At 42.3% G+C, this 25866-nt stretch overlaps 1 protein-coding gene across 7 annotated transcripts in view; it reads right to left on the bottom strand.

Moving 5' to 3' along the window:
• SULF2 (sulfatase 2) overlaps positions 1-25866 on the bottom strand; it is a 265789-nt gene that overhangs the window by 43474 nt on the left and 196449 nt on the right. For all 7 annotated transcript variants that reach the window (XM_083446839.1, XM_083446841.1, XM_083446838.1 and 4 more), the window contains 3 exons: positions 22368-22607; positions 5696-5847; positions 2815-2984 (listed from right to left, as the gene is read on the bottom strand). In XM_083446839.1, the coding sequence (XP_083302965.1) occupies positions 2815-2984; positions 5696-5847; positions 22368-22607 (562 nt within the window). The remainder of the gene's footprint in view (positions 1-2814; positions 2985-5695; positions 5848-22367; positions 22608-25866) is intronic.

Raw genomic sequence — 25866 nt, 5'->3', positions numbered from 1 at the left:
TGCACGGATGATTGTGGCTCACACAGGTTCCTTAACAATAACTATCCAGATTGCTGGAGAGTCTCTACTATGTTATTTAGCATCTGTGGTGAATTTAAGCTTGACTACCTGAGCATTTAGCAGGAAACTATGGGCATTAAAATGCTTATTATAACTTCAGTCCAATAGCCAGCTTTTAAAATGATGTTCTACTCTATACTAGTCTTTAAAAAGAAAAAAAGCTGGATGGTGCTATTACCATTTCCTTTGCTTGAACAAGTAGCCTTGAGGTAGGGATCTTCCTACCCCGGGAGCTGTAAAAGGGAATTCCCATCCCACTTGACAACAGCAAAAAGCTAGGGCATCTGAAACAGCAAACTAGCTCCAGAGTCCGGTTCTGCAGAATCTTGGAGATTGGTCTGCTCAGATAGGCAAGGGCTTTGGGCTTCAAACTGGGGGTCCCTTGACCAGAGAATGGGTCCTACATCTTAGTGAGCTGCACAACTCCTACTGTAACTCAGACCTCAAAGCCTTCTTTAGGTGCAAAGGGGGAATAGGCATGTGCATCATTGGCACACTGCATCACTGGCAACCAGACTTCAGCCCCTGGATTGGCAGGGTCTAGTGTAAATACCTGGCCTTCTGCCCTTGCCTAGTCAACAGAGCAAGGGCTTCTGTATTTCAGGCTCCAGTTTCTTCATGGTTTTTTAAAATTAATCAGTAGAGTTTTACAGTGGTGCTGTATTTATGGCCTTGGGAAGTTAGCTTGAGCAGTATTATCCATAATTACGCACGCATATTTAGCGTGTACTTGTGGGTCTGTGCAGAATGAAGCTAGCAGGTGAGGCTGTTGTGAACATGCTGCGAGAGGGGAGCACAACTCCTATTGTAACACTGCGCTCTTACTGTAACATTACTCATATTCAGGGTTGCCCCATGTGCTGAGTGTGTGTGTGTGAAAGACATGCTAAAGTGAATTGCATTGTGTTTTAACAAGTGGGATGCTTTGATATCAAGGCTGCAGTCCAAAAAGTGCTTTGTGATGGGGAAGAGAGTATTTTTCTTCCAGGGAGGAGAGGTTGCTTATTATTCTCTCCACATTGTTAATGTTCTCTCTGATTTCAGAATGTTATTGTGGCAGGATAATGACATTGCCGCTTTGAAAATGCTGATGGTTATGGAAACTGTTGCTATGTAATGCCCTGAACGAATCTAAAATGCTTGGCAAATTCCTTTTCCAGTATGCTTTGTGATTTCCTGGCTCATCTGAAACCTCCTGCTGCTTAATCCACTCGACGTCCACGATCTTCTTTGATTACTACAAACGTAACCCTCTTATACTTAACAGATTTGTCCGTCTTACGGCCAAATACACAAAGCACAACAATTCTGGAAACTGAACAAAAATAACCACTTCAAATTCATTCAGAAGTTGGAGGTGGGGGCTGCACTACAAATCCTGATTGTATTTGACCTTGGAAAGAGAGAGAGAGAGAGAGAATAAAATGCTTACAGGAACAACAGTAGTGGTTGTCTCTGGGAAAAAACCCCACTATGCAACAATTATGGATAAATGCCTATTAAGCAGCCGAAGCAAAGAATGATATGGTGATATGAACCTGCAGGTATAAAATAAAATGCAAGCCTATTTTTTATATATCCAAAAGTGATTGTTTTGCATATGCTGGAGAAGACTCAGGATTACTTACTGAAAACTATTTCCTCTCTCCTACCAAAGTCAAATTTTTCAGTGACTGCTATTGGGTCTATATTGGCATTTCTATTCTGCATTTACAGAGCAATTATTACCTGCCTTTTGATTTAAAATCCTCGACACACACAGAGACAAGCCAGAGAGGGGATTCCACAGTTTGGGTGCCACTGCAAAGAAGGCTCTGTCCCACATCCCCGCTCCCTTGATTTCTTCACACAGCAGAGGCACACAGAGCAGTGCATAAAAGAAGCTCTTAACATATAAGCTAAGTTTGTGTTGCATATCATCAACATACAACCAAGTTTAAAGGAGCAGAAAGACCTTGTGGAGGGCAAGATTAGATAATAAGGCAGACATGTGGTTGCCACTACAAGGGACAACTCCATGTCTACTCTTCCTCTTCTCCCTGGTACAACATGTAGAGAAATGAAATGTTCAGAGGAGGTCATAACTTGACCACACCCTCTTACACACCTTCAGTAAGGGGCATCCAATGAAGTCAAGTGAAGGAAAGGGGTGATATGATTTCACTCCACTCATTTTGGTTTTTCTGTGTTAGCAGGGTACAGAGAAGAGATGAGATGTGGGATTGCATCAAGAAACCTAGACTAAAAGGGTGTAATATTGTGCAACCACATGTCCCTAGTTTTCAAGGTTCTGGAGAAAAGCTTAAACATGTGAAGGTAAAGCACCTGATGGACAAATCTTATGTGTGTCTGCTCAAAAATAAGTCCCACTGAGTTCACATGAACCCAGGTAATTGTGCATAGGGTCTGAGTATGTGCCTCATTCCTATCCTACCACCTGATCTCAAACTCAGACCCCATCATATTTATTTACCCAAGTTCCATTCTCTCTTTCCCCCTTACTCTCTTTACAAAGCCTTTCCCAAAAAGGAATAAATTTGCATAAATTTGCAAATGGAAAATGACGGGATTGTTCATTTTATTGTGTAGATTTCTACAAGTTATAAATTGAAAAGCGCCAAGCTGTTCCATTTCTGCTACCTGCGATAAACTTATGCCAAAGCACAAATGATCCGGAAATGATTTCCCAGGAATGCTATGCCTTTGCTTGGAAATGCAGATAATTGGTTTGGTGCTTTGTTGCCTTTTCCTTACATGTGCTGAGAAGCATTGGGAAAGAGATGAGAATACTGAGGGGCTGAGTCTTCAGGACCGTGAGGAGCTGCATGGCTGAGAACCATCAAAACTGGCCTGTGAGGATACATCTTCTTTGAGATTCGGAAGAAGCTAATACTGTCATTGGTGATCAAGTCAGTCAGATAATCCTGAAAAGAGTGAGGAAGAGAAGAAAAATCAGCAAAATGACATCAAAAGAAATCAATGAGCCTAGAGGGGACACTGCAATCATTTTAGAGGTGGGAAGAGAAATCCTGATTTATTCACTTTTTTAATAATTGGAAATGTAAAGGGCTGGTATGTTTTTAAACATGCTTTTTTAATTTGTTTTTTACAATTCCCTATAGTGTTACCAAGCTCACATCCACACCTCCATTTAAAGCATTTCAATTCCACTATAAGAGTCAAGTAAAGGTAAAGGTAAAGGGACCCCTGACCATTAGGTCCAGTCGTGGACAACTCTGGGGTTGCGGCGCTCATCTCGCTATACTGGCCGAGGGAGCTGGCGTACAGCTTCCAGGTCATGTGGCCAGCATGACTAAGCTGCTTCTGGCGAAACCAGAGCAGTGCACGGAAACGCCATTTACCTTCCCGCTGGAGTGGTACCTATTTATCTACGTGCTTTTGAACTGCTAGGTTGGCAGGAGCAGGGACCAAACAACAGGGGCTCACCCCGTTGTGGGGGATTCGAACCGCCGACCTTCTGATCGGCAAGCCCTAGGCTCTGTGGTTTAACCCACAGTGCCACCCGCATCCCATAAGAATCAAGACTTCCCCCTAAAAAAGAATCAGACAGCTCTGTCCTTCCAGAACTTTGCTGCTCCCCAACTTCCAGCACCAGTGCTGGATTTACGTATAAGCTAAACAAGCTATAGCTTAGGTCCCCACTCTCTTGGTCCCCCCCAAAAAAATTATGAGTCTTTGTAAATTGTGTTTCTAAAGGAACTTTTGTTATTGCCAAATGCCAATGTGTTTGCATTATTTGTTATGAATAAAAAATCATTTTAAGTTAGAGCTTAATAATTATTTCACTATTAATATACTTCTTAATTGTATTTCAGTTCAACAATTACTTTGATAAAATACATATTTTGTTATGTGCAAATGACTTTAGATACCCATTAGGTCTATAAATTATGATATACCATATATTCAACACAAAAAACAGCAACAATTTGTTGTTGACAAATGACAGCTGGACATATAAAGGGCCCTATTACCTTTAGTAGCTTAGGGCCTCATCAAACTAAATCTGGCCTTGCCCAGCACCCAGCTGAGGTGGCCCCCACTCTGCCTAATGGGAGGGCCAGTCTTACTGTTATTTGTTGAGCCCTGAATTGAATCAAACACATTCATGTGTGTGTGTGTGTGTGTATTATATGGAACAAGTATTCTTAAATGTAATGGTAATAAAATGCTGCTTGACAGAGACGGTCAGTGAACACGAATGTTGCGTTATATTTTGATTACACGTCACTTGGCACTCAGGCACCTGAGATTACAAAAAGGGCAACCAATGGGTTGCTAATTCTACTGCCAGCGGGGAAGATATTTTTGGAAACAGAAATATACTTGCTGCTACCAAAATGAAGGTTCATTAAACTAATCTCTCAAAAGTCATGTTATTGCACTGGTAGTAGGAAATACACTTAATGAAAAGACGTATTTGGAGAAGATAGCAAGGGGTTCCACTTTTGGACACTTAGTCACATCAAGCATGGTGCTGATACAGATACTTCTTGTTATTATGCACAGCAATTTAACCACGCAGCTGCTGAAAGTCCAATTAGATGCACAAAACATCTTGGTCTGAGTATGTGCCTCATTCCTATCTTACCACCTAATCTCAAACTCAGACATCATCATATTTATTTACCTGCAGTGAAAACAATTTTTGGAAAGATTTCCATTTTACAGATGGACAACACAAGGCTCAGAGATAGTTGTGAGTAATTCATTTAAAACATATCCTGTGCCTTTGTGAGAAGGAATGTGGGAACAAGAAATGCTAGATCCCGAATTCTGTCTCTTTGTCACACTCTGCTGCGATGTGACTGAAAAATCTTTGAAATGAATTATGCATTAAAAGGCAGTTGCCTTGCCCTTAATCAGATATTTTAGATTCAGAAGCATACCTTTTAACAACCCTGATTTAAATTCAAGTTTATTAACTGCTTTAGTTCTGACTAGTTGGATAAAAAGTGGGTGTCAAATATCTTTATTCCGCTATATCCTTTTCTGTAAATAATGGAAGGTAACCCTATAGGACTATTTTTTAAAAATCAGGTATTTTTAAAGTTACTCGTTCACTTCCCCCAACCCACCCACCCAACAGATTTCTAATTAGAATAACAGAACCTGAACCTCTGATCTCAGTTTCATAACACTGCAGACAAACACTAACTGAGTTTGTGGACTACTGACAGATTTAGGACTCCCTCAAAATCTGCATACCACCACCATGGAAACAGCAATTTTGCAATAAAGAGAATTAATCACATGCATGCAGCAGATCAAGAGTATGTCTCTCTGTGTTAATTAAAGCAGGGAACACCAGTCAATAGAACATGAGTCAAACTACGATCAAATCCATTTCCCAGCTGGTAGGACATACTGAAGTGCTTACCGGCTTAAGAACTGCTTGCTGTCACTAAATAAATTTTAAATTATACATCCCTCCAGAAGTAAAACGATAATGTGCAGTCTAAGGGAGCAGGTTTATGGATTGCAGTTTATATTACCAGCAGTAGCTTTCAAATATGAAACAAATACTTTAATTAGACTGAAATCATAAAGCATCCGTATTGTTCCCACAGTTGTGGCCAGGGGAGGGAAATGAAAATAAATCAGTAAGACCTACCCTAGAGTAGTCAAATCCGTGCTTTTCCTTCACTCCATTTCTACAGAGCGTGTAGTTGTAAAAACGAGAATTCTTGAGCAATCCAACCCATTCCTTCCAGCCAGGAGGCACATAGGAACCATTATATTCATTCAGGTATTTCCCAAAGAAAGCTGGAAGCAAAAGGGGGAGAGGAGACATTGAGAAGAGAAAGCAACACATATAAATGTATAGGAAATAATCATGCTATAGTATAGAGCTCTTTAGTTTTCAGCTCTTGCAGACAAAGTGATCATATTTTCCCTATCCATATTTTATTTTAATATTTTATTTTAAAGCAGATGCTTTAACACTTACTTAGCGCTAACAGTGCATTAAGCATAAAACAGAACAGGGAAGGGACTCACAAGCTTTCCCAGAAAATTTACAGCAAGGGCTGCAAATGGCCATTGGCTTGCTCACCTATAACAAGTGACTAAGGATCCCTTCCTAGCAACTGGGAAGGAATACTTTACCAAAAAAAGTTACATTTTTTTGCCTTTCAGGTGATGATGGGCATGTAAATCGCATTCATTCTGTACAATCCTGTCTGCCACACAGCAAATGACTCGTGACACCTTTTCAATGACCAGAGCCTCTTGGGAGGCATATTCTGTCTAGTCTGCCTGTCCTTCCTGGGACTTGGTGTTTACAGAGTAATTCAATACCCACTGACTCCAGACTTGAGTCAGTGGGGGAGCTGGATTAGGTAGAGGGGTCTCTGAGCCCAGATAAGGCAGCTCCTGTTGGTGTGGCACTCTGCCTTCCAGCTACAGGATGTAGACCCTGAAGAAAGGTGCTCCAGAAGTGGGGAGGGGCTGAGTCAGCCCAGGCCCAGACATTTCAGCAACTGCATCTGGCCTGATCATCCTGCCTCCCAACCTACTGATACTGCCAGAGAAGGTGGGTTAGGGCTGCTCCCTTAAATGCGAATGGACTCCTGGCAGTTATCTCATTCATGCCTTGCCCAACTCTGGCCGGATACAGATCTGGTCTGGTTACTACAATTGTACAAAAGAGGTGGGATCAGAAAACCACTCTTGGTCCTCTCTGTGTATTCTTAGATAGAAATGGGCTGCTCCAGAAAAGTATGGGCAAGAGGTCATGAAATCAACACTAACCTAGGTTCAGAAATTGTTGAAGAGACTTTTGAAACCTGTTTTTTTATGAGCTGCTTAATAAACCTATCTGAGCAAGGAATGCACTAGCCTTTGTTCCACTATGTTTTATGTTACTATTTTATTGCTATAGTCTCTATAAAGAGGCATACAGGTGTAGCTAAAAACAAGGGCCTGCTAGACAGATAGCTTGCCAAGCCTAGCTTCCCTTCATCTTCATGCCACATGTTCTTGCCTCCAGATATCCAAGCACCATTTTTTTCCAGGGAGAAGGGTGTGTGTGCTTTGTGAAGTCACAAGTGCATCACCAAACAGTACTCTGCACCATTCTTGGTGCTTCAAAGCAGCAAAACTGGTTTCCTTCCACCTCAGTCCTCAAGAGATAGTAGATATACAAAACAATGTGCTGTTTACGCACATTGTTTTTAATGTATGATTAAATCTCCCTAATAAAATGCTTTGGTTTTGTAACTGTATGTGTTCAGTGTCCCAGAGTGACTGCAGCAGCTATCAGCTCTGACAGCTGCTACTGCAGAGAGCTTCCTTCTAGCCCTCTCAGTGCTGCTCATAGGTGCCAACTCCCTGGGGCCCTGGGTGCCCGAGCACCCATCAAATTTTGATGCCAGGGCCATGCATGCTTCATGGCACCCATGGCCCCAGGCACCCACGGTTGTGGGGCCAAGTTGGCACTCCTGGTGCTGCTGCAGATCTCCTCATCCACTCCATGACAATGCTCAACTACTTTTTCCAGCAGCAAAGAGGAAGAAGGAAACCAGCCAGCCAGCAAAGAGATAATATACATTAAAATACCATGCAAGAATTCCAATCACCTTGCACAGGCAGGCATAGGAATTTTGCACAGGTACCTAACAGCTAGTTTGTATCCAAGTTCATGCAAAGCCAGAAGAGTGCTAACAAATTCCAGTTCAGCCCTCTGACCGTTAAAGTCACACTGCATTTGCCTTTAATTAGGTCATCTGCATCAACCAAACTAAAACAACAGCAACATGCCAAGGTGTTATGATGTCAAGCAGCGTTCACCTACTTGGTGCCCTACAGATGTTTAAGATGACAACACTCATCAGTCTCAGCTGGGGCTGATGGAAATTGCAGCCTAAAACATCTGGAGGGCATCAGGTGGGTGAATACTGAAGTAAAACAATAAATGGACAGCCATGCTCTCCCAAGAAAGGACTGTGGAATCAAACACTTTCTCGGGTTACTCTGCTTCCTGAGGCACTTCCAATATTTAGAGAGTTAAGTGCAATCCACAGTAATGTGTGGGTAATTGAATAGTGGAGTAGATTTCTTCTCCTTGCCTCAGTATCTAGGGATGATGGACTGGGATATTGATCCTTGTCCACAGTGAAAGGTTGGAACACAGCCATCTGAAGGTTTTCGTGCCTCGCCATTATATCACAACTAAACACAGCTGCATTTGGCACTATTCCTGCTCCTCTCCTTGCCATTCATTTATTTATTTAACAAATGTATAAACCACTTCACAGCCTGAAGCCATCAAAGCAGCACTCAACAAGATAAAAAAAACGAGATAAAATACAAAACTAAAGTAACCATTCTAAAACTAATTAAAACCTAAAACCTTTCCTACCAAAACCCAATAAAACCATTTTTTACAGATGGAGAATTAATATTCCATAAATGACTGAGTCGCAGCTCTAAGCTTCTGGCTGGAGCAGCTGTTGGGCACAGGAGAACAGAACATCTCCAAATGGCAAAACAAAGCAATTCTTTTCAGCAGCATTTTAGCCCAAGTTAGCATGATGTCCTGTATACTGCCACTGCTTGTACACAGTGGGTTTTTGTTTTTGTTTTTTAAGTTTCAAAATACTAAGCAGATTTTGCACCTGGTGCCATGATACCATCCAAAACATCCTTACACTTTTCACCTCTTGATAGGCTAGTCATGTAAAATTACATTTGGCTCTGCACGGAGGTCCACTAACATGCTTTTCAGCTGACTACTGGCAGATGCCTTTTTAAATCTGGCAAAACACCCTCCCTATCTCTAGAGCCTGCAGAAGGGAAGAGGCTCTCAGCACAATGCAATATAAATGTCTCACTGGTTTCCAAATGGCTCCAGGGCTCAGCAGGACAGGGACAAGCCTGCTAACCCCAGCTTAGAGCTCAGGATGGAGGTTGTAGGCTCACATTGCCCACAAGGCTCAGTAAGATGGCACAGACCTGAACACTTCCCCCAGCAGCAGAGAAGGAATGTTGGCAAGTACAAATTGTCATTGGCTACCAAGGCCAGTTCAAGCTTTGTGGATCCCCAGTGCTGCAAATTATTTCTGCAGAGTGCTGTGCCTTGGGCTGCATGTTCCCTTCCTTTATTTCTGCATGTTTCCTTCATTTAATATGTTTGATACTGCCATTCTAAATTTGTTAGCTCTGTCCAATGTAACAGTGGGATAAAAATCCACAATTTATAATTTATCTGAGTCCTGGAAATGTAATCCATCTACGCAGGCTCTTACCTACAGTGAGCAGAGAAACCTTTACATTATGTTCTGTGTCTGCTGATAAGATTTTTCACAAACTTACAGTGCCACATTCAGACCTCAGGGCTATTTTTTAAAATAAATAATAATAATAATATATGTATGTATAATTTTGCCCACAATATTTATTTATTTTACAAGATTGCTTAACTCTGGAAAGGTCCCAGCTTATGTTATGTAAAAAGTACCTTTATAAACAGAATTGGTTTTGTTCCATTTAGCAATAAACTTGGAAGACGCACTAGGAAAAACATGGGTTTATAAATAAATAGACAAAGGAGACAGTATAGTCTTAATGAACTCAATTAAGAGAAACCTCCCACCCATTAAGAGTCTGACTGGTTCTTCTGACCACAAACATTCCACCCTCCCAGAAGTCGCTTTCAGACACAAGGAACTGTAAGATACCGTGACATTTTAAAGTAGCTTCTTTCTGGAGAAACTTTGGCAAGAAGCACAGACGTCTATGTTTTTATAAATGTTGGTCGGTGTTTCTCTGTGAGTTAAGGTATGAAAACCTAACACTGCTCCAAGTTTCTCTTTCCTTTCCATAAATGTATGCTAAAGGTTATTTACTGATTACAGGATTCACGAGGAACAAGATTTAGTTGAAATTTCATTCCAGTTTCAAACCCTGGAGCTTAGAGTAGCATCTGAAGCAAGGGCAACAGGGATGAAACAAAATTTGAGGACTAAAACAGAGCAAAATGTAACTAGGGAGTGCCTGGGGGTGTATTACTCAAGGAAAGTTGTTCCTGCTAAGAAATTAAGAGGTTTGGAGAAGCCAAACAGGATATGTAGAGCCAGTGCCATGTTAGTTCTCAGAACGCTCTTGTCTCCAGATTAAAAACAGCAGTAGGCATGGTTCATTGAGAAGGGTGAGTATGCTTAACCAGGGTTTTGTTCAAGTTCTTGCATTTATTTATTTTTTTAAAAAACATTTATTCAATACAGCTTTCTCCACAGCCATAGTATCACAGGATGATCACTCCAGTCCTCAATTCCACATCACTGTCATGTTGGCTTACCAAATATCCTCAAGAGGAATCCAACTACCAATCTGGTTGGCTAAACATTTTCAATCAATATATCCCCTCCACAGACACCTCTGTGGTGATGATGGCATTAAAATACCCTGCTCTTCTTCAATAAAACAGAGTAAGCTCCTATATAGCTACACTTTCTATAAGGAAGCCTTGCAACTTGCCAGCTTTGCCTCCAAACCTGACACAACCAAGGTCGTGCTAACACAGCACCACACTTATTAATACGTCATCAGCAAACAATAAATTTTCAAATACAACTAATGAATCACAATCAGCCAAGGGCACAACCAATAAGCAAAGGGCACAACCAAAAAGGCCCTTCTCCTTGTTGTCCCACTAGGTCTTGCTGAATTCACTGAGTTACTCCTGGCTCAGTTCATACACAAACCTTGGCTTAGTGTGGATGCATTAGTGTGGAGGTTCCTGGAAAGGAGTTCACGGCAGCAGTTGAATTCCTTCCTTGGTCGCCCTACTGCCAAGCTGCCTGCAGCTAAGCCATGGTTTGGCTTGTCTGAACCTGGGGCTCTTGGTTTGTCTGATCCAGACAAACTGTGAGCAGTAAATTCAAGAGTAATCCTTGAGCAAGACAAACCAGGAGCTCAGTTTCAATGACATGCTACACCAAACCATGGCTTAGTCCTGGGTGGCATAACAAGAGGACTGGGGAAGGAGCACAGCAGTCATGATCTCCATTCCAGCAGCTCACAGGTTCATGCTAAGCCATGGTTTAGCTTAGCATTACATGCAAAGTGGGTCATTGTGAGTACGGAACAATGATGTATCCAATATAGTTCCCATAATTCTTAATTTTGTGTTACAAAATTCAAATTTGGCACTGCAACAGTAATTTGAAGGGGAAGAGGAATGCTAGAGGAGATGGGTCTCCTATTTTTCCAATGGTTTCCCCCCACTCAAAATAGCTCTCAAATTGTGGGGTGGAGAAAAGGAACCATGAGGAACTGCAGCTTTTCTCTGACTAGAGGTAAAATCAGAAGGATGGCAGTGATTATTTTGTGGGGGAAATGACAGCTCTCATCCTATGACAGCTTCCCTCTTCAAACTGTATCTTCAACAGCTGCATTTCACAACAGCCGCAAGAAGAAACTCCGGCAAAAACACACACCATAGAATGACATGGAACGTGTAGCTCCACCTTCCAAATTTTCAACAGCAGTTCCGCATGTTAATGGCCGAACAAGATCAAAGCTGGGAATGTGGTATATACACCAGGGCCAGAGTATATTCTTAGGCTTCTATAAATTGCTCGTATTCTCAAGGGAATTATATCATCTTTCCGAAAAAGTCATGGGTTCAATAATGCAACAAAGACTTTTCTGTTTCTTTATTTTAGTAATGCAGTCTCCATAAGATCTAAATCTAACATGGATTGCAAAAAGCCTTTGACAAACGGGCAAATACCCTGCTTAGGTTTTTACTGTTCTGACGGCTTCAAGATAAGAATCCCATTTCTTTGCAAATACCAAACTAAATATTACTTCTTGGCTGAAATGATAAATCAATATGAGAAAGCATTATTCTTTAAAGGCAGGTGCTGGCATCCCTTCAGAACAATACATTAGCAATGGAGGAAAAATGAAAGGCGAAGCCTCTTAAGACAATTTAAAAATACACTGAGCAAAGATATATTCAGGTAAAAATAAAGGGAGAAGCGGGGAAGAGAAAGAAAATAGACTTATAATGGTTTGCAGTGTGGCAAGGGAGCATTAAATGTTTGTATTGATTCTTTAGCTTCATTTTTATAGATATGGATACATCCAGGCTGTCTCCCTTTTTTTCAGGATACATCATCAAATATATTGAGGCACGTGAGGGACCAACCATGCTAATTCCTCACAAGAATCTGATCGTTAATGGGGTACCTGAAGGTGTGGAGGGCTAGCAGCTGGCTTCTTACAGTGAAGAATGGTTGACATCTTTACGGTTATGAAAGACAGAAACCAAACTAGATCTAAAAAGGCTTTTAGATTAAGTTTTCATGCAGTTCTATGATGTTAACCAAAGTGTTTCAATACACATCAATGGTAAAAATCAAGTTTAGCAATAAATCAATCAGCTGTATAGCTTTTAGTGGATCTCTCCCCAAGGATTCTGAGTCAGTGGAGGATACTTAAATCTATTGTTGCTACTTTTCGGTAGGAAGATATAGGCTATTAGTTGAGAATTCCCATTCTGATCAATTGTTTTCTACAAAAGGTCAAACCATTTATCTTAACACTCACTGGGTAAGGGTCAGGCTTTAATGAAGCAATTTACTGCTGTTGGGTAAGGAATGATAACATATTCCGCATATCCCCCTTTTCTTGAATGGGTTTCCCATCGGATATTGTTATTGATTTATTTTCCATGGATTTTGGAGACCTGCTTTCTGAACAATTTATTTGATGGGACTCCCCACCCCCCATGCAGAGAGGGTATCTCTAGCATGTTTTGTTAGTTATTATAAAATGCTGGAAAAACAGAAATTAACATAGGGTGTGGGGGAAGAGAATGTAAAGGAAGAAACACATGCATGGAAAATATGTCAATATTAGTTATGAGGCAATGAACAAGAATGACAAGATTTTTGGTCCGGATGCATAGCAAGTCTGGATTAATAATAATAAGAAGAAGAGTTTGGATTTGATATCCCGCCTTTCACTCCCTTTAAGGAGTCTCAAAGCGGCTAACATTCTCCTTTCCCTTCCTCCCCCACAACAAACACTCTGTGAGGTGAGTGGGGCTGAGAGACTTCAAAGAAGTGTGACTGGCCCAAGGTCACCCAGCAGCTGCATGTGGATCCACTGACTCAGAATCCTTGGGGAGAGATCCACTAAATGGCTAGCATTCTGCTATGGCTTCCCACCAGTGCAAGGATTTCTGCAACAGACTTTCCCATTCCCCTCCCCCATGTGCACCTCACATCCTCCCAAAATCTCCAGAGGATCCCGTAGATCAAATTTAGGGAGCATGAAGGACAGGTGGAGAAATCATATTCTGCAAATACAAATCCTTCTGCTGATGGAACATTTCCCTTAGCACTATGTTGAATTCCACCCTGTAGGTTCCACTTTTTGCAAGTGTACACATGAAATGAGCTGTACAGGTTAGATTCTTGCCATTAGGACCCCCTCAGCACAATTCTGATGTTGCATGCTTCGGAAGCTACCTTCCAGGTATCATTTATAATCATTCTAGGACTATTTGCTGCAGAATAAAACACCCCTTTCTTGGTTCAATGTTGAATTCAGGCCTTCTTTTTTACCTCGGCTGTAATGCATACAGCATAAACAGAGACGTCCCAGTGGGATTAGATCTGGTTTCAGTGGTTAGGAGTCAGCACAGAGAACTGTGACTCAGAAACCAGAGTCCCTATTCCTGGCTCTGACTTATTCTGCAACCTTCGATAATATACTTCCGTTATTTGCCCTTTTGTCTCTTTGACTCTGAGCAATTTTCTTCCCTTTACAATCAACCACTTATTTGCAAAAGGTTACAATTCAGATATTATTCTAGCAATATTATCTGCTGTTAGGTACATTAGCAGTGGCTGGTGAACTTAAAAAAACCTGTGATCCTATAGAGAGTATTTCACAGGAACAACACGTTGTGTTTAATTGATTGCATTTTGTGCTTAATTGATTTTATAGTAAACTTATGCATGCTTGCATCTGTGACATATAGCAGTAAGGAAAATAAAACCTACAGCTAGTATGTGGGGCAAAAACTATTTGCATCCCTCTTCCTAAAATGCCCCCCATTGTGCTGAAGCCAGGATGGGGTGGGGGGTTCAGTCATGCCCTGACAAAAATGAATACAGTGGTACCTCAGGTTACATACGCTTCAGGTTACACACTCTGCTAAACCAGAAATAGTACCTCAGGTTAAGAACTTTGCTTCAGGATGAGAACACAACTCGTGGTCCGGCGGCGTGGCGGCAGCAGGAGGCCCCATTAGCTAAAGTGGTGCTTCAGGTTAAGAACAGTTTCAGGTTAAGAACGGACCTCCAGAACAAATTAAGTACTTAACCCGAGGTACCACTGTATAGATAACAACTTTTCCTAAAAAGGTTAAAAATAAGTCATCACTCCTTCATATTATCAGTCCAACCAGACCTTATCCAAGGAGGAAACAGGAATCCTTGCAGTAAAGCTCAACAAAGTTCTCAGGCCCAATTCAAAGTGCTGTTTTTGACCTTCAAAGCCTTGGGACCCAGTACTTACAGGGATGTCTTTCCCCATATGAACAAGGATGCTGAGCTCACCCCATATGAACAAGGATGCTGAGGCCCTTCTTGGTGTGCCACCTCCGAGGGAGGTCCAGGAGGTGGGGACAAGAGAACTAGCCTTTTTTTTGTAATAGCTCCCAAACTATGGAAATGCTCTTCCCAGGGTGGCCCACCTGGCACCAACTTTCAACTTTCTCTAGTTTCTCATGATGTGTGTTATGTACTGAGTTGAATTGGATCCACAAAGCAGCAGTCTGATTGGTCCTAGAACAATAGGGTCCAGAATGCAGCAGTCTGATTGGTCCACAGGAGCCACCCAATCCAGCTCCAGGTGGAAGTGAATCCGCAACCTGATTGGCCTACAGGTGAATCCCAGAATTAGCCAGTCTCATGGGGCCCATTGTGTAAATAATGTATATAAAGCAGACATTCTAGGGGAACTTCCATTCCTCCTCACCACTATGAGCTGAATAAAGAGCATGAAATCCACGCTCAACTCCGAGTATATTTCAATGCGGAAGCTGTTTTTGTTTCCCCATGCATTTGGAGAACACCAATGATTTATGTTGTTGAATTCTAAGTGTGTTAACATGCCTATGTAATTTTTATTACTGAATCTTTTTGTTGGCTGTTAAGGCTTTTTGCTGTGGGAATGGCTATATAATGCACCTAAACCACTTTGTGGTTCTTTACAATCAAGAGGTGTACAAATTTTATGAACAAAATATAGTAATAAAATAAAATAAGCCAGTTGGAAATTCTGAAGCTGCTGAGTTAACCTGTCCCATGAGCATCTTGCCAGCCTCCTAATGACCTACTGACCCCTGACCTCTTTCCCTTCATGCCAAGATCCTGCTTCCTTATCAGCTATGCCCTTGCTCCCACTTGAACACCATGTTACTCTTGACTCCAGGAACAAGGAACAGACCTCTCTTCCCAAGTCACACACTTTCTTTTAAATGCTATCTCCTGGAAGGAGATACAACCAACAAGAAAGAAAGAAAAACCCAAGCAGATCATTCCTTTTGTAAATGTTTACATAAGGAGACTTTAGCAGAAACAGTTTTTTGACACCCATAAATCCTCACTGCAATGAGTCCTTTGTTTCCTCCTTCAATCTTCTTTTGCCACGCCCCATTCAAGAGTGGCCACGCTTTAATGCACCGATGACTCAGCCTGCAAGTGTAGATCTTCCATAGACTAAACCTTCAACTTTTAACTTGGCATGTTTACTTAAGTTGCTTTCCTGCCCAACTTCCAGCAGCACACAAGAAAATACAGGGACCTCTCTATATGGGTAGGGTCCTTTGGCACACAAGAACAACTCCTCACTGTCTATATCAAATGCAGCGGTACCTCAGGTTACATACGTTTCAGGTTACAGACTCCGCTAACCCAGAAATAATGCCTCAGGTTAAGAACTTTGCTTCAGGATGAAAACAGAAATTGCGCAGCGGCGGCAGCAGGAGGCCCCATTAGCTAAAGTGGTGCTTCAGGTTAAGAACAGTTTCAGGTTAAGAACGGACCTCCGGAACGAATTAAGTACTTAACCCGAGGTACCACTGTATGGAGATATGATCTCACAGCCTTAATATTTGGCTGCCTCTTATCACACAGGCATTTTTTAAAGACAGCAGTCAACATTAATGCAGAAAGGGTCCTGGCAAAGTATTCTATAGTCTTCAACAAAACCTGTTTTTCCCAGTCATGTCCAGCACATTGCCAGTTGCAAATTTTTCATTTTTTCACTTTTATGAATGTAACAAGTGGGTACATATTTGTATACCAATTCGGTGTAGTGGTTAGAGTGTTGGACCAGGGCCAGTGGCCAACATCTTACTCAGCCATGAACCTCACTGGGTGACCTTGGGACAGTCATTGTCTCTCAGCCTAACCTACCTCACAGGGTTGTTGTGAGGATAACATGGGGAGGTAGGGAACCACATGCACCATTCTGAGCTCCTTGGAGGAAAGGTGGAATATAAATGTAATCACACACATAGCTTTGCTCTCTCAAACACCCATCCACCCACAGGTCTAGAACATGAAATGCTGTCCACATGCTATGCTTGCATACTCCCATTCTCCAAAGTGTGGGCAAAACCGAATTTATGCTGATTCACCTGACCACACAAAGTAGCATTTCTCCACTGCTGGTAGCAGTAGCAATATTAAACCTGGCTACATCTGCATCTGCCTGGATTTCATTCCTCTTTCAAAACCTCTGCTGCTATTGCTACCGGGAAAAGAAATCCCACAGTGCAAATAAAGGAACAGGTTAAAAGATGATCACTGTGGACAAAATTCATCTGCAGTCATCCACTCGGGTGGAGCCAGGGATAGCAAATGGAAAGCAGAATTGGAAAACCTGCAAGACAACTTGTGATGGAAGAAGCGCTTCCTTGTTAGGATCTGGCTGCGATGCTGACCACAGAAAAGTAATAAGAAATACAGTGTTCAAAGCTAGGAGAAGTGGCTAAAGACAATAGTCCATGCAGAAGTTCATTCAAAGATGTTTTTTAAGCATTATGAATCTAAGTTGAGAGTTGAACTGAATTTTTGAAAAACAATTCAGCACAGGAGGATTATGACAAGACAGTGTGGGGCAGGGAACAGAATATCGGATTCCAGGATCTCTGACCAGGGCTGTACCAAGGAGGAGAGCTACAGAACAGTTTGTTTACTAGAAACTCAAGGCCCACTGGCTGGAACCAAATGCAAAATGGTGGCTGTGGGATGAAAGAGCCAGATGCAAAAGGTGTCGTGTGCCCCTCTGTCAGGATCTGGCATGGTTTAGTCAGGATCTGGCAAGGATTTGGAATGGATCTGGCATGGTTTAGCATTCTTGAGTGGAGGTTGATGAAGGAGATGAAGCAGAGGGGTGGTTGAAGGCTAGCACTCAGGAATGGAGGACAGAGCTCCCCACCTTTCAATCACTGAGTGTGAGAGAGGGGGAAGCTAGTCTGGCAGCTCTTTCCACTGCCCTTCCTGCAGAACCTCTGTGGAGGGAGAAGGACCTCAACCAGCTGGTGGTAGTGGTGGAGCAGGAAGCGACGGCAATCGAGTCGGAGTCAGGGGGCAAGAAACATTCACGATGTCTTTCCCCACACCTCTCCCCATTTCCAAGTGACTACAAAACTTGCTGCAGTGGAAACCCAAGTGAGATGAGCAGTGTTAGAAACTGAGATATGAAAGCCAGGAGCTAAATGGCACCTTAAACCTAGGTCAGGCTTCCTCAACCTTGGCCCTCCATATGTTTTTGGCTTACAACTCCCATGATCCCTAGCTAGCAGGACCAGTGGTCAGGGGTGATGGGAATTGTAGTCTCAAAACATCTGGAGGGCCAAGGTTGAGGAAGCCTGACCTAGTTTATGGGCGCAACAACAGAATGTCTAGGTGTACTTTTTTTATAAGAAGAATTCAAAGCAGAAAATGAATGAACTGCAGCTAGAATCTAATGTTCATTTTTCACATGGCCTAGTCCTCATCTGGAGACTGCAAAAAACAAATCCATGCTTCCCTTGCCTGCCCCCCCCCCATATTCTTGAGAGATTCTCTTCTCTAGTCTTTAGAGAGTGGCTGGGAGTGGGGAGGCAGAAAAAGGTCCTCCTTTCCTTCCACTCTGCAGTTTTAATCTGAAATTTTAGGTGCAGCACTGCACACAGAGCTCAGAAACTGCTTGCGCTAATGATATTCCTTGTCACAAAACGTGCCTAGAACAATGGGAGTTTCAAACGCTGGAGATGAGTAAAAGAAGTGGTGAAGGCCCGCTCTGAAAGAATGCAAAACATGCACCCAGAGAGTGCTTTCTGATCCTCTGGCTAAGTGCAACACAGCAGTCCAATGACATCATCCATTGATTTTTGGTGGCTGTGCAGATGTTCTTTAAGCTGGTGGTGACAGAATGATTGCCCATTGCTGAGAATGATTCTGCCTGTGTGAGAATTCCCTGATGAAATCCTAAATGCACTCTGTGCTCTACAGGGACCACAGAGAAAAAGAAATCAGAAAAGCTTACAGTGAACTTTATTTACTCTACAGTGATCGAAGGAGAAAGAAGAAATGAAACAGATAGCTCATAACCTTTTAAACAACAATAACAAAATATCCTCTATTTGGAGCATTTTGACATGGTACAATCATGTTATTGTTCTGCTTTAACTGATAAGATATAAGGGTTTTTGCATTATTGTACTATTGGATGCTCAGTTTGTGTATTATGCTATGGATATGATAGATATTGTGCTTTTAATCAGGTGTTTGGTACTTCTGAGTTTTCCTTTTTATTAGTTTGGAATTAGCCTGCGGTTTGCACAGTGGTACCTCAGGTTAAGTACTTAGGTTCCGGAGGTCTGTACTTAACCTGGAACTGTTCTTAACCTGAAGCACCACTTTAGCTAATAGGGCCTCCTGCTGCTGCTGCGCCGCTGGAGCACGATTTCTGTTCTGAGCCTGAAGCAAAGTACTTAACCAGAGGTAATATTTCTGGGTTAGCGGAGTCTGTAACCTGAAGCGTATGTAACCTGAGGTACCACTGTAATAGATTTTGTTTATATGTTCCAAAATCTAGGTGTGGAACCACCAGTTTGCAGACCTAACTTGGCCCACCATGCCAAGTTTGATATAGTGTGCATCATCATCATTATCAACCCACTCTTTACCCAGGGCGAGTTACAACAAGTGAAACACAACATTAATATTAAAATATTACACAATATTAAAAACAGCTTAAAACAACTTAAAACAAATTATTATTATTATTATTATTATTATTATTATTATTATTAATACATGGCACCAGGTATGGGGTGGGTAAAGGTGGGGTTTCAAAGGTACAATCAGGAGCTGAGGGTGGTCTCCCAATTGTTTCTTTGCCGGAGCAAGGTGTGTTTCAAACGCCCCATCAGCTGATGGATGGTAGGAACACACCTTGCTCAAGGAGCAGGAAGCAGTTTTCATTCAATGGAAACTGCTTCCCCCACCCAATCAGTGCTGATCCTCTCTCTCTCAACCTCCAAAAGCAGCACAGGAAGGTTTGCAAAAAGCCACTTTGTGCAGCTCATTTGCACCTCTGACATAATCAAAGGGATAAAAGCATATTCAAATTAAAACGACGGTTTGCAAGGTGCACTCACTAGGTGCAGCTCAATATCCAGGGAGTTTTCACTGCATATTCAACGTAACTTGTACCTGAACTTATTCACCTAGAATCAATGCTAGGAATTCAGAGCTGCGCATGAGCATGACACGGTTTTTCACAATTTGGCTCCAGGACGCTCAGACAGCTGGGATTGGCGTGATCAAACAACAACAAATCCAGTACGCACAGGATGGACAAAAGCAGGTGTTAACTTTTCTCTGTGGCACATTTTGTAGGCCCCAAAACATTAATGCCCTTATTAATAAAACAAAAGGAAACAGCTACAGAGTAATAGGGTGTCTACACTTCCCTCAATTTATTCAATCGCAGACTAATTCAGGGTCTTTAACTGAACAGAACAAAGCAAGGAAATTATCTAATTTGTACAAAGACACGTTCCTAGTCTGGCTGCTGAGTAGAAGCAACACGAGAAGCTAGAAAGTAATATTACTATGTTTACTAGTCAACTTTTAAATTGCACTAACACCTCAAGGCTTCCGTCTAGACAGGCAACTCTACTGTTCCACAGAGCATAAGTATTAATTATTGCTCTTCACCTCCCAAAACAGCACTCAGACACAAGAATGGTATGAAAACACACCCGCTTGACTTGCCATAAGATGGCAATGATTACACTACCTTAATCACCAAGGTCTCCTGCCAGCCTGCAAGACAGAAATGTGGATCCAGAGTTTGCTCCAAAGTAGTGGTGGGCATTAGCTCAAGAGTTTGGATTTGATATCCCGCCTTTCACTCCCCTTCAGGAGTCTCAAAGCGGCTTACATTCTCCTTTCCCTTCCTCCCCCACAACAAACACTCTGTGAGGTGAGTGGGGCTGAGAGACTTCAAAGAAGTGTGACTGGCCCAAGGTCACCCAGCAGCTGCATGTGGAGGAGTGGAGACGCGATCCCGGTTCCCCAGATTACGAGACTACTGCTCTTAACCACACTGGCTCCAAGCCTTGAATGTTGTAATTCTCGATGCTGCAGAAGTGCAACAATGGCTCTGAGACCACTAGACTGGAGGCTCAGCTACATTAGTTAAAAAACAGTGTTCTGAATGTGCTATAAACATGCGACACCAGATGGCGCTGGAGAGCAAAAAAAATTCTATGCGATTTTCCATACTGTTTTTCTTTTCTTTTGTTATGCTGATTTAATTTATGACTTATTTATAGTGTTTTCTTCTTGCATGTAGACCAACCCTGGATTCAGGGTACTGTTGGTGACAAGCTACTTCAATGGAATAGTTCAAAATGCAGTTGGCAGTTGCAGCTTCCTCTGCCATAAAGGAAATAAGAGAGCTCCAGAGGGACATGATGGATGTTGGCAGCCATTTTGGTAGACTAAATTCAAGACAATTTTGGAGAGAAAGCAACGGTATGGAGGAAAGGGGCTTAGATGATAGGGATTTTGGATTTGCAAGGGTAGTGTTCAGGCCCAGGGGAGGGGAAGCTGATGATTAGAGATGTGCTGTTTGAACAGGCAAGATGAGGAAGAAAGGCAGTATGGAATTGGATGATTACTATATCTATCTATCTATCTATCTATCTATCTATCTATCTATCATCTATCTATCATCTATTTATTTAAAAAGCTGACCCATGTGTTCCTCCACCATCAAAATGAGTGAACAAAGAATGGATGAGAGACAGGTGCTGGGTAAACAATATGAGCCTCTAGCCCATCTGAGTTAGCACCTCTGTTTTAAAGTAATCAAAACTGGCCCAATATAGTTTGAATCCCATGACAGAAGTCCAAATGCTGTCCCTTTCCACACACACACAAACTAAAATGCCCATCTACAAGCATTCTGCCCAAGTGGCGTTGAAAGGAACAGGAGTTGCGTAACAACATTCATTTGATCTTGTGCAATTCTCACTCCTTTCAAACAGGACTTGAGCAGAAGCACTTCCTGGTAGTAATGATGGATGAATCTGTCCATTTTGGTTTCTTTCAGTTACTCTCACCCCCCCCCCATCTTATTTTCAGCTAATCACATTTCCACATCGGTTTGCAAATTTTGACAGCATTTACGTAAGTACTCATTTCTCCAAACAGACACATTTTTTTACAAGCAATTTCCCCTTTCGTATGTTACTTTCAGTAATTTTTGCACCTGCTCCCCTAATATATGCATTTCGTACACACCTGGGGAATGCACAAGAAAATTCAGAGAAGTGCGAATTTCAAAGGAAATTTATGTTTTGGTTCACATATAGTTTCAGGAAATGTCTGTTGGGTAGGTTGGCATTAAAATGCTAACCAGACCAAATTCCTCTGCCATCCCTCTGGGTGGTGGACTGTTGCCATGGATCACACCTGTCACTCAGCTCCCTTGATAATGTGCCCAGTACCTATTTCACCCTATTTCATAGTAAGACACATAAAATATCTTCTGTCATATTCTTCATCCCAACACTAGCGATATCCAGTGAGTTTAATGGAGATCTGTCTCTGCATAAATGAATTCTGGGTTTGTCGGGCAGATGACAAGAGACTAGGAGAAGTTATGCATTGTATTCCTTCAAGTGCCAAAGCTGATAGCCTCAGGGGTGAGACATAGGGCTGAAAAACCTACCAGCTCACCCATTTTGGTCTTACCTGTTCTATAGCCTGTGTTATTGAGGTACACTGCAAACGTGCGGATTTCATGCTGGGCCTGCCAAGATGGAGAGGAGCAGTTTTCATTGTTGGTGTAGGTGTTGTGATTGTGGACGTACTTCCCTGTGAGAATTGAGGAGCGGGACGGGCAGCACATAGGTGTTGTCACGAAGGCATTGATGAAGTGAGCACCTCCCTGTTCCATGATCCTCCTTGTCTTATTCATCACTTGCATTGAACCTGAGGAAAGAAAAAGCACCACCGTGTCATCAAAAAGAGACCGAGAGCTGAAAGCTCATTGCTCTGCTTTGTCAGAAAGTTTCATTGCACGTAAGACAAAAGAAGCCACTTTATGATAAAAGGAGCATAGTTGTTTTAACCAGCGAGGGCGGAGAAGGCTGTGCCAAATATCTCCTGCTGGTTACATCTTCACGGTAGTGTAAGTAGCTTTGGAATTAAATCCCTCAACTTTTTTAAAAAAGATCTTTTTAACCTTTCAGTTTTAGGACTTAATTGCCTCATACTGTATATATAGAATCCTAGGTCTGCTCAGGGAATCTGCTACTGCTCAGTATGGCTCTCAGGCTACCCCTGTGGCAGATTGTTAGCTACATTTTGTGTGTGTGTGTGTTTGTTTATAAGCCGAACAATTTTCGGTGGTGTTTTTAAAAACAACAACGATGAAAACAAATTCTGTATCACAGTGAACCAGCAAAGAAAACAATTTGGGGCAAAGGAACTTCAAAACTATCACTTTGTTCTGATAATCATTGCTCTGTGAGTGGATTAAGGAAAGACTCAAGAGATGTACTGTTCTAATCCTCTTCTAATGCAATCAGGGAAAGGGCCAAAACTCAGCTGTAATGCTTTGCATGCTGAAGGCAACACTTTCAATCTACTTTTATTTGGGGAAGGTTCAAGTAGCTGGTGATGGGGAAAATCTGTGCCCAAGACTCTGGAGAGCACAGCCAGTCAGAATACACAAACTGGGTTAGAGGGACCAACAGCCTGACCTGATATACAGCAGCTTCCTAGATTTTTAAATCACACAACTTTATTGATTTTTAGTACATAAGGTGGGTCCACAAGCAAAGGCAATCACAATGAACATACAGGTCTTGCTCATGCAACCTGAAAGGAGAGGGAGGGCGAGTCTTATGCTTCCATGCGCCCCATCCCCATGGAGGGAAGAATATAAGAATCAGTGCAATAGAGTGTTTATCCATACTCTAAGTGAGATACTGCCTCCTCTAGGAGGATAAGTACTCGAGTCCTCTCCCTACTTAACCCAGCCATTCCATTCACTTTATCTAATTATTCATCATCTCAGCCATTTTCATTGTTATTGAACTAGTTTCAGTTATTAGCATCCATTTTGCTTCCAATGGGAGCCATGGCGACTCTTCTGTTGCTTGTCACTTCTGTGTTTTCCATCCAACAGGTATGAAATTGCCAGGGATTCTATGTATTGTCTATCTATTCAACAGATTAAGACCTGCTAAACTTTAGATGGGGGGAGTCCTCGTTTTGTAGGCTGCTTTAAAAATACTCACAGGTTGATCCACAGATCACTCCAAATACTAGTCTCTCTCTCTCTCTCTCTCTCTCTCTCTCTCTCTCTCTCTCTCTTTCTCTCTCTCTCGTGATGAACTAAAAATAAGTTAAGTACAAGGAAATGGGGAAGGTGGGGAGACAGTGTGGACTGGATTAAAAATGCTTATCTGGGCCCAGTTCAAGTTTCTCAAGTTAGTGTTTAAAACGACTTAGCCCCCAAATATCTGAAAGATGGCTGACTTCCCACCTAACTCTCCCAAGTGTTAAGAGGGTCCCTACTCCTGATCTTAATAGTTCCACCTCACTCACAAGCAGGACTTTTTTTTTCTAGAAAAAGAGGTGCCAGAACTTGCCGTGCTGACCACAGCCTTTGGTGCACAGAGAGGTGCCGGAACTCAGTTCCGGGGAATTCCAGCTGAAAAAAAAGCTCTGCTCACATGTTCACAAGAGAGAGCATTCTTTGTGGCAGCCCCCATGTTGTGGAATTCCTTCTCCACAGAGCTTCATCTGGCTTCTTCACCATGAAGCCTTCTGTGAATAATAATAAGAATAATTTATTATTTGTACCCCGCCCATCTGGCTGGGTTTCCCCAGCCACTCTGGGCGGCTTCCACAAAGACCAAAAATACACTAAAATGTCATACATTAAAAATTTCCCTAAACAGGGCTGCCTTCAGATGTCTTCTAAATGCCAGGTAGTTGTTTATATCTTTGACATCTGATGGGAGGGCGTTCCACAGGACAGGTGCCACTCCTGAGAAGGCCCTCTGCCTGGTTCCCTGTAGCCTCACTTCTCGCAATGAGGGAACTGCCAGAAGGCCCTCGGCGCCGGACCTCAGCGTCCGGGCAGAACGATGGGGGTGGAGACGCTCCTTCAGGTATACTGAATGATGAAGATGCATCTCTTCACCCTTGCCTTTGACACCTGAGGTGTCTTTTTTTCAGCCCCCGCCCTATTTCAGCGATTGCAACCTTTTTTAACCATTTTAAATTTTAAATTGTTGCAGCCTGCCCTGGGGCCTGCTGTTGAAGGGTGAGTAGCGCAATTTATGATAGTCGCGAACAGAGCAGATGGGCTCCATATTTTTCAATACCTCATTATGAAAGTAATGTGTACTCTTAGTAGGAAGTGATCAAACATTAACAGGAACACCCTATAAGAATTCCAACCGGTTGCCATTTCCACTCTTTCCACTTGGGAATGCCGCCCCCTCGGGAATTTATCCCACAAGCAGTTGTAGTTCAGATTTCAATTTGTCCTTCAAAGGCTTTTCACAAATCTATGCACCCCATAATGGTTTCTATCGTTAGAATAGCATGCAAAATTTCTTAAAGAATGGGCAGACTGGGGGAGGGAGGGAGAGCGAGACTTAAGCTTTTACAGGATATGGGAAGTTTCTAAAGGGGTGGACATGTTTGCATTTGAGTGGAGCTCTCCTAAGCCATTTTGGAACAGACAAAAATGGCTCTGTATCATATCTGCAGCAATTATAAGATTTGTTATGCAAGACTGAAGCAGAACAGGCCTCTCTTAATTCAGAGTTCTCTCTAGTAGCCACAAGGTCAAGTTGCCATCAACCTTCTCCTGCCATTGAAGAGATGCCTTCATGTTTGGGGGGATGCCAGTCCCACACCTGTGTGCCCTTAAGCCCCTGAACCGGTACAAAGGTGTCCAGTGAGAGCAGCCGCAGGCTACAGCATGCTGAGTTTTAACTTGACTAAAGCCTGCACCAATGTATTTTCAAGACAAGAGGCTCACGTTAGAGAATATTTAGCTGGCTCACGGCGGATTTCCTTTTATCTCTCCATCAGCCATTCAAAGTTAGCAAAGGTCAGGTGTGCTCAATTACCTAAGTGGCTCTAGGCCAGTCTGTGGTAAAATGGCATCACAACCTAGTCCCTAAGAGAGGGATGACAGCCAAAAGATGCTTTAAAGTCTACACTC

The sequence above is a fragment of the Podarcis tiliguerta genome, assembly GCF_965153285.1.
Source record: "Podarcis tiliguerta genome assembly, chromosome: 6".
NCBI classification, from domain to species: domain Eukaryota; kingdom Metazoa; phylum Chordata; class Lepidosauria; order Squamata; family Lacertidae; genus Podarcis; species Podarcis tiliguerta.
Note: the sequence above shows the minus strand (reverse complement) of the source record. Positions and strands in the feature narration are given on the sequence as shown.